An 8,983-nucleotide genomic window follows, 5' to 3' on the forward strand; every position below is an offset into this window, starting at 1 on the left:
CCATACCTTTTCCGTAAATTCCCCATAAACCGAAACACAGAGAAAGTTCTAAAAAAACAAAAAACAGAGGAAGACGAAAGAAGAACAAAAAGGAAAGTAAAACGCGTCTTTCATTGTCGAATTCTCTCTCTCTCTCTCTCTTTCTGTCACTTTATTTCTTTTTTTTTTCCCCCTCTCCCTCCTTCTCCAACTAGCCTAAAAATTAGGGTTAGGGTTTACAAAAAAAAACCCAAACCGGAATAAAGAAGAAGAAAAACCCAGATTTGCAATCTTCAAGTTCTGATAGAAGAAACCAAAAAGGAAGTGTTTGTAGAGTACCCTTTGAAAGGGGTATCCAAAAGAATGGGTTCTTTTTCAGCATCAGTTATCAAGTGGCAGCCATTTTTCTTACTCTTCTTCTGTGTATTAAACTGTGTCGTTTTGGGTGATATTTCTTCAGACAAAGCTGTTCTTCTTGAGTTTAAGAAGTCTGTCTCGGATCCTTCGGGGCTTTTGTCTACTTGGACTGAAACTTCCCATCATTGTTCATGGGCTGGTGTTTCATGTGACAACAACTCCAGTGTTTTGTCTCTTAACATAACTGGTTTTGGAAAAGGGCAAAAAGGTAATTTCAACAATACAGATGCTTCTGTTTCGTTTTCTTGTTCTGATTATAGTTTATTTCCATTTTATGGATTTGGTATTCGAAGGAATTGTGGGGGAAGTAATGGGAGTTTGTTTGGAAAGTTGTTGCCTTCGATTGGAAAATTGAGTGAACTGAGAATTCTCTCACTTCCTTTTAATGGATTTGGAGGTGAAATTCCTACTGAAATTTGGGGTTTGAAAAAATTGGAGGTACTTGATTTAGAGAACAATTTGTTATCTGGGTCATTGCCTCCTGGCGTTTCTGGGTTAAAGAATTTGCGAGTTCTTAATTTGGGTTTTAATAATATTAGTGGAGAGATACCAAGTTGGCTTTCGAGTTTGGAACAAATGGAGATACTGAATTTGGCTGGTAATCTTGTGAATGGAACCATTCCTGGATTTGTTGGAAGGTTTAGAGGTGTTTACTTGTCATTTACGTGGCTTGGTGGGTCACTGCCAGCTGATATTGGTGAAGGCTGTAAGCTTGAGCATTTGGATTTGTCGGGGAATTACTTAGTTGGTCAGATACCTGCTAGTTTGGGGAAGTGTAGTCAGTTGAGGTCGTTGTTGTTGTATACAAATTTGTTGGAGGAAGGGATTCCGCGTGAAATTGGCCAGCTTCAGAATCTTGAAGTGTTGGATGTTTCGAGGAATAGTTTGAGTGGTCCAATACCTGTTGAGCTTGGGAATTGTTCTGGATTGACCGTGCTTGTGCTTTCAAATATGTTCAATCCGTATGATGATCTTGCTATGGCTAAAGGGGATCCAAGTTCTGTAAATGATGATTTTAATTTTTATCAAGGTGGAATTCCTGATGAAATTACAAAGCTTTCAAAGCTGAGGGTATTATGGGCTCCAAGGGCAACACTTGAGGGCAACTTGCCAAGTGACTGGGGCACTTGTGACAGCTTGGAGATGGTAAATTTGGCTCAGAATTTTTTTGCAGGGGAAATTCCTATTGGTCTTAGTCTCTGCGAGAAGCTGCGGTACCTTGACTTAAGCTCAAATAAGCGCCTTACTGGAGAGCTTAGTGAGGAACTTGCAGTTCCTTGTATGAGTGTGTTTGACATTGGTGAAAATTCCTTGTCAGGTTCAATCCCTAGATTCTACAACCGTGGATGCCCTGATGTTCTTACCTCAGATTCGTATTCCTTTGAACCCTTCAACGCAACATCTGCATATTTATCGTTTTTGGCAAGTAAAACTAGGGCTGGAACATCTATTGAATTTTTTGGAGGAAATGCTGCTCCTGCTGTGTTTCATAACTTTGGAGGTAACAACTTTACTGGCAGTGTTTTGTCAATGCCAATCGCACCGCAAAGATTAGGGAAACAGATTTCTTATGCATTTTATGCTGGAGAAAACTTACTGAGTGGACCATTTCCTGGGAACTTGTTTGAAAACTGCAACACATTGGATGCACTGTTTGTTAATATTAGCTACAACAGAATGTCTGGTCAGATTCCAGCTGAAATCAGTAAAATTTGCAAATCTCTCAAATTTCTGGATGTTTCTGTGAATGAAATAACTGGGCCCATTCCCCCTAGCGTTGGAGACTTGGTTTCTCTTGTTTCTCTTAATTTGAGCTCAAACCTTTTACAAGACCAGATTCCGAGCAGTTTTGGGCAGATGAAGGATCTCAGGTATATTTCTTTGGCTGGTAACAATCTGACTGGATCTATTCCTTCCAGCTTTGGGCAACTGCAATCTTTACAAGTGCTGGACCTGTCTTCAAATTCTCTTTCTGGTGAAATTCCTGAAGGTCTGGTCAATTTGAGAAACCTGGCTGTTCTTCTGCTCAATAATAACAAACTCTCTGGGCAAATTCCCTCTGGTTTGGCAAATGTGACCATGCTCTCTGAGTTCAATGTGTCCTTCAATAACCTGTCTGGGCCATTGCCATCAAGTAATAATTTGATGAAATGCAGCAGTCTTCTTGGAAACCCTCTTCTACAGCCTTGCCATGCATACTCCTTAATGCCATCTTCAGATCAAGCAAGAGCTGGTGATTCACAAAATTATGCTGCATCACCACCAGGATCTGCAACTCAGAGGACTGGAAATAATGGTTTTAACTCAATTGAGATAGCATCAATAACATCTGCTTCAGCCATTCTTTCAGTTCTTCTAGCACTTGTTATCTTATTCCTCTACACCAGGAAGTGGAATTCAAAATCCAAAATTATCAGCAGCACAAAAAAAGAAGTAACAATTTTCTCAGACATTGGGGTTCCATTGACATTTGACAGTGTTGTGCGGGCCACAGGGAATTTCAATGCTAGCAACTGTATTGGGAATGGAGGTTTTGGGTCAACTTATAAAGCCGAGATCTCTCCTGGAGTTTTAGTGGCAATAAAGCGGCTGGCAATTGGACGGTTGCAAGGTTTTGAACACTTTGATGCAGAAATTAAAATTCTTGGGAGGTTGCGCCACGCAAATCTTGTCACTTTAATTGGTTATCATGTCAGTGAAACGGAGACATTCCTTGTATACAATTATTTGCCAGGTGGTAACTTGGAGAAGTTTATTCAGGAGAGGTCCACTAGAGCTGTGGACTGGAGGATACTTTACAAAATTGCTTTGGACATAGCCCGTGCTCTAGCCTACCTGCATGATGAATGTGTCCCACGAATTCTCCATCGTGACGTCAAGCCCAGTAATATCCTGTTGGATGATGATTATACTGCTTATTTGTCAGACTTTGGTTTGGCCAGACTTTTGGGAACTTCAGAAACCCATGCTACCACAGGTGTAGCTGGAACTTTTGGGTATGTTGCTCCAGAGTATGCAATGACTTGCCGTGTATCTGATAAGGCTGATGTTTACAGTTATGGGGTGGTGCTCCTTGAGTTGCTCTCAGATAAGAAAGCCTTGGATCCCTCGTTTTCTCCGTATGGAAATGGTTTCAACATTGTTCAATGGTCTTGCTTGCTATTGCGACAAGGCCAGGCCAAGGAGTTCTTCACCGCAGGGTTATGGGATGCAGGTCCCCAGAATGACTTGGTAGAAGTCCTACACTTGGCAGTTGTTTGTACTGTTGATTCTCTCTCTACCAGACCGACAATGAAACAAGTTGTAAGACGGCTGAAGCAACTTCAGCCATCATCATGTTAGTAGCCTGATAAAGCTTCTGTTGATTAACATAGTAATTGTAGGAGGTTAGGCCCCTACGCTTGGCCATTGTTGCGGGCTGGCCTTAGGTAGAGTTCTAAGCTGTAGTTATTTCCACTTGTAAATTGTAATACAGTTTTGCCCCTAATTTTCTGATGCTATTTCTCGGATAGGGGTTCACTGATGACTCTGCAGAAGAATGCAGATATATTTTTTTTATCCAAGTTGTACACTTGTATCTGAGTTTTCATTTGATGTCTAATAAAACAATAGAATAGTTTTCCTGCCTATTTTTAGTATAATCTATTTGAAGCTCCCTTTCTGCAAATCTAGAAGGCAAGTGGTGTTGAACAGGGTGGGAATCTATTGGCTGGAAAATTTCCATTATGATCAAGTGTCAGCATCTTAGAAATTCGAGTTGCTCTTCTCAAGTAATGTGGCCCATCTAAAAACTAAAATGAGATATGTAGTCCAGTTTACATGTTCCTTCTTTATGAAATCAATTGAAGACAGACAGACTCGCACCGTTGTCAGCAATGAAAATTTCTCAAGCAGAACGATTGTTCCATTGTTAACAGGATTGCAAAAGGGTCAACCTGATTCATTCTTAATTTTGTATCATGATTCAGGTACTAAGTGGTATTATTCTGCTCCCAAAGCGCAAAATAGTAGGCCTTTTGCATCCGCAGACAATAGCATCGGAATGATCTGTGAGATAAGCAAGCAAACTTCTGATGCCTTATTGACCCAAGATTAAGAAAGAAATCCCAGTTGCAAACGCATTCCAGGTAGAGAGATTATAGTGGATGATGTTATTCCATTAACCTATATATCTAATTATGAATCCTGACACTGTTTTTGAAACTCAATTTACACTTTTCCAACAACAGTAATTGCCCCAAGCACGAAATGAGACAGATTTTTTCGCCCATTCGTTTGTTTCCCGTCTCACGTTGGGTTTGATGGGCAAATTTTCTTTTTTCATTTGCCTGCGGACGTATCAGTCGAGAGAAATACCCAATTCCAATTCCTTGTAATGACCCGATGCAACGCAAAGGCTGAGAAGTACTTGTTTAAAGCTAAAGCTGGGCCTCTTACAGTTGAGATTCCAATGAGGCGATAGGGTCTCAGCTCCAGGATAGACTCCCGAATGCAATCACTACATAAAAAAGACTCTGAAACCCATCACCTTATTAAGACAAAACTAGATATTTTATGGGAACATGAAGTTCGGGATTTGTTTAGTGAGAATTCTGCGCTACATAATGGCATCACATCATAGTGCAATGGGATAGAGCAATCCAATTCAACAGCACACCCATCACATCATTCCCATTTTCCGTTGTATTTTCTGACACTCCTTTAAATGGTTGTGCCTTCAACTTGTGAATGGATTTGAAACACTCGATTTTTCTTTCTTTCTTTCAAAAAATTCAATTACTAATTTTGCCAAATCCATCCTCTTTCCATGGATGATTTTGCTCATTCTGATGTCCCATGAAGGAGATCCCAGGATTCCTTTCACTGAGCATGTGATGCTATTGGAAGCTTCAGATGTCTTGAGAAGAAAATGATGCATCCATCTTAATTTTCCAAAGCGAAGCTTCATTTACTTAAAACGTTAATAATAGCCTAGTCCAGAATAAAAGAAAAGAGATTCTGAAATTAATAAAGCTGAAAATTCGTTAACCTTTTCTCTGCATTCCTCCTTTTCATGGATTTGCATTAGAAAAGGAAAGAAGGGTTAACAACTATATGCTTTAGTGGCTGTGCTACATCACCGCCACCAGCATGCTTCACAAACTCGGCTGGGGAGAGGAAGCTGCCATGGCAAACGCACACTATTCTCACCTCCTCACCCTTCCTATATCTGTAAAGAAAGCCTTCTATTCTTTTCCCATTGGGGCCATCTCCTGTTGTTGACACACAAGGCATATCCTCCAAAATGTTCCTCACCACTTCCTTAAACCTCTTTTCCGCTACTGCTGGTTGACTTGGCTTATTCTCTGTCGCAACTCCAGCTAGCTTCTCTGATTTCTCACTCAAGATTCTTCCAGGGATGATCATTGGTTTCTGCTCAGTTTCTACTGCAGATTGCTCACTAGCAGGGCTTCTTGCTTCAGCGCATTTGTTAGTTCCTGTAATTCAAAGCAAGATACATATGAGCTCAAGCCAATGCAAGCTTAAGATAACAACCAAAAACAACAAACTATGCCATTTTGTCACTATAAAGGGTCATATTGCCGCTGTCCTTTCAGGATCATATCCTCAGTAAGCTTAAGGCATTGAAAAAGGTAACTAAAAGAAATAGTATCGCTCATCAGCAATTTACTAGAGGTAGATGCATAGCATAAATAACCTTCTCCCTGCATTTCTCCCTCTTCATAGGCTCCATAGCACAGAAATAACAAAAATAATTTTCTAATGGGATGATCACATTTCATTCGGTCAACAAGAAAATATTGTTGACGGTATCCAGGGGCCTTTGCAGAAGAAATGAGCATTGAGCTACGATAATTGTGAATCATGCATCCATTTCACAGAATATGAGAATCAGTTCTGAGTCTCCAGTCTCAATCTTTCATGCCAAATTTCCACTTTAAGCTATCAAAAAGTTCTAAGAAACCATGAATTTTAGTAATGAGGTTGAACCTAAGGAGGTAGACTAGGAATTGTAAATAATGCCTCCATTTCATGGAATATAGTTTGCATGACTTCATCCATTGATGGTCAAAGGTGATTAAAACAGAGCAAGGTATGCCACTAAGTAGTTCCTTTATCACCTATACCATTATCAGAAACCACAACTTCCTTGTTGTTCAAACCTCAATATGAAGTCAATTTTTCACCTAGAAGGAAGGAAACATATCCTCAGGTACACAAGATTTTCAGAAACTTCAAACTCTAGCCTAAAGCTGCAAACCCTTGTTTGCTAAAACTATGCATCAGCGTAAAGATAATAATAGACACTACTACTTATTGCATTATTTTTTACTTGGTTTTAATTTGAATCTCAGGACAATAGTACAATTAAGACTAATGTCCTAACCTCAATTTCCATTGTTTATCCTTGGATGGTAGGCAAAAACTAGGATTCCTTAGTCCAACTAAAGCACAACTATAACATAACAGTAACCCAAGATGATAAGTCACTAAAGGAGAAGAAGCATCTAAAAGAAGCCTTTCAGGGATCACTGTTACAGATTCTTTGTTATCTGACTACTAGGCTAGCAACATCGACAATCAAAAGTCTTAAAAAATATCAAAAACATTTTTTATTATTCGAAAAAGAGAAAAGATCCTCCACAAATCCAAGGACAAAAACCTAGGTCCCAGTAACTTCTGGGCTTTGACATCATGTTTTGGCTGCAATCCATCTATATAACCAGTCACAGATCACATAAACCACCAGCCAACCCAAATGACTTATACCTAAATAAAATTTGGACATGTCACCTTAATCAAGCCTAAAAGAGGTGGTAAAATACTGCGAAAAAATACAAATCAACATGATTAAGAATTTTCTAGCTTAAGATGTCAACTGAATCTCAGTTCTGCTGCCTTTTAACAATTAGAGGAAGGAAAAAAGGAAAGACAAAACAAATAATAGCCTGACCAGTGTCAAGATCAAATAGCAAAAACTTTGGACATGAATATGACTAAAAATGACATCAATCAAGAAGGAGGAATAAAACATGAGTAAATTCACCCCCACACTTCCATACATATCATCAAAAAGAAGTTTTTATGAGGAATAAAACCGGGGGGTTGGTGTGTATTTTGGTACCTTGAGCTGATTGGCTATCAAGTTCTGATATCCCCGAGGAACCACTTCCTTGGGATCCGATTGAACCCTGTGAAGCAGCTACTCCTTCACAAGGTCCTCTACCACCATTCACCCAACTAGCTCCATTACCAGCCTCTTCTCTCTTATCTTCTGCACAATTCTCTTCGCCAAAACCACCTCTATTCCTATCCCTTGCAGCTTTCAAATTCTTCTGTTTCTCTGATCTCTTTCTTTTAGCTTCCATTCTCCTTAGACTTTGCAGTTCCTTCCTCTTCCTCCACTCTTCCTGTGTCTCCGTAGGCAAGGAACATGTCCTCGCAAGGGAACCACAAGCCATGGGGAACATAGAAGAAGAAGATTCATTAGTGTCTTTTCTCGTTGAGTTGTTGATGAAATCTGGTATTGAAGATGATCTGGTGAGTTTTTTAGCACTAGGGTCGACCCCAAAACGACCATTCAGCGAAAGCCCCAAGCTCAACTCAATCTCTTCTTCTTCTTCACCATTTTCTTCTTCTACATGACTTTTGTGAGAAAAACGGTTGCTTGACGACATGAACCTTTGAAGTAGATCTCTTGGAAGATTGGCCAGTTGCATGGAAATGTTCTGTTGGGTTTCTTTCTTTCCAATTTCCACAGCTTTTGCCATTCAGAACAAACCAAATTTGAAAAAGAAAATCAAAGACGATTTGATTAAATTCTATAAAACATGAAATTATAACGATATAATCTTGACCCCCACACAAGCCTCAGAGTTCCCATTTTTCTCTTTCATTCCAAAAACCAGAGAAAAAAAGGAAAAAGAGAACAGAAATTCTAAAGGAAAATGATGGAAAATGAGGAGCAAACGGAGGATGGAAAAGAAATTAGAAAATAATTGGAATTGAATGACAGGAATGCCCTTGAAAAAAATGGGAGTCATGCAAAGGAAACACGTGGCGGACATGAAGAGCACCCCACAGAAAGGAAAAGACCCCACGTGTTGTTGTTTAAAAAAACAAAAATAATAATAAGAAACAAAAAAAAAAAACCTCAGATTCCGAGGTGACTCCAAACGAGCTGTCGCCAAGTCGTTGGTTCTTTAAACATGACTCTGACGTTTTGCCTTATCCACGTGTCGTACTATGGTTGTGGGAGGCCAGTCTTAATTGCCACGTGTCATTGGATAGAGAAGAAAAAATCTGTCCTTGCCTTATCTTCATTTACCTCTTGTCTTTCGTTTTTGGCAAATTGCAGTTAAAGGTATAGCCGTATAGGGGTTTCACGTTTCTAACCCTTTAACTTTTTAATTTTTTATTACACATTAATACCTCCATATGCACACACATGAAATAATGAGTAAATCATTTAATGATTCTTAAAAAATAATTATTGTGAAAGTTTACTAAATTTTTATCAAGTGAATATATGTTTTTTTTTAGGTCTTCAAACTTTTAAAATCATTAATCTATGAAGTGAAAATTT

At 39.2% G+C, this 8,983-nt stretch overlaps 2 protein-coding genes across 2 annotated transcripts; one reads left to right on the top strand and one right to left on the bottom strand.

Annotated features, from left to right (window-relative positions):
• The first annotated feature begins 202 nt into the window (after positions 1–202).
• Positions 203–3,959, top strand: RPK2 (receptor-like protein kinase 2). The gene has a single exon (XM_018119686.2). The coding sequence runs from the start codon at positions 343–345 to the stop codon at positions 3,736–3,738; it is 3,396 nt and encodes a 1,131-aa protein (XP_017975175.2). The 5' UTR covers positions 203–342; the 3' UTR covers positions 3,739–3,959.
• A 1,354-nt stretch (positions 3,960–5,313) lies between these two features.
• LOC18601663 (ninja-family protein AFP3-like) lies at positions 5,314–8,351 on the bottom strand. The gene is made up of 2 exons (XM_007032697.3): positions 7,523–8,351; positions 5,314–5,873 (listed from the first exon to the last, which is right to left on the bottom strand). Exons 1-2 carry the CDS (start codon positions 8,166–8,168, stop codon positions 5,461–5,463), a joined length of 1,059 nt encoding a protein of 352 aa, XP_007032759.3. The 5' UTR covers positions 8,169–8,351; the 3' UTR covers positions 5,314–5,460.
• Between the last annotated feature and the right edge of the window lie 632 nt (positions 8,352–8,983).

This window comes from Theobroma cacao, chromosome 4 (genome assembly GCF_053813885.1).
Source record: "Theobroma cacao isolate CCN51 chromosome 4, ASM5381388v1, whole genome shotgun sequence".
NCBI lineage: Eukaryota > Viridiplantae > Streptophyta > Magnoliopsida > Malvales > Malvaceae > Theobroma > Theobroma cacao.

Excerpts from the sequence above, each read along its gene's own strand:
- RPK2 (XM_018119686.2), top strand. The coding sequence starts at position 343 with ATGGGTTCTTTTTCAGCATCAGTTATCAAGTGGCAGCCATTTTTCTTA.
- LOC18601663 (XM_007032697.3), bottom strand. The coding sequence starts at position 8,168 with ATGGCAAAAGCTGTGGAAATTGGAAAGAAAGAAACCCAACAGAACATT. Across the intron at positions 5,874-7,522 it reads TGATAGCCAATCAGCTCAAG|GAACTAACAAATGCGCTGAA; the intron begins GTACCAAAATAC and ends TTTGAATTACAG.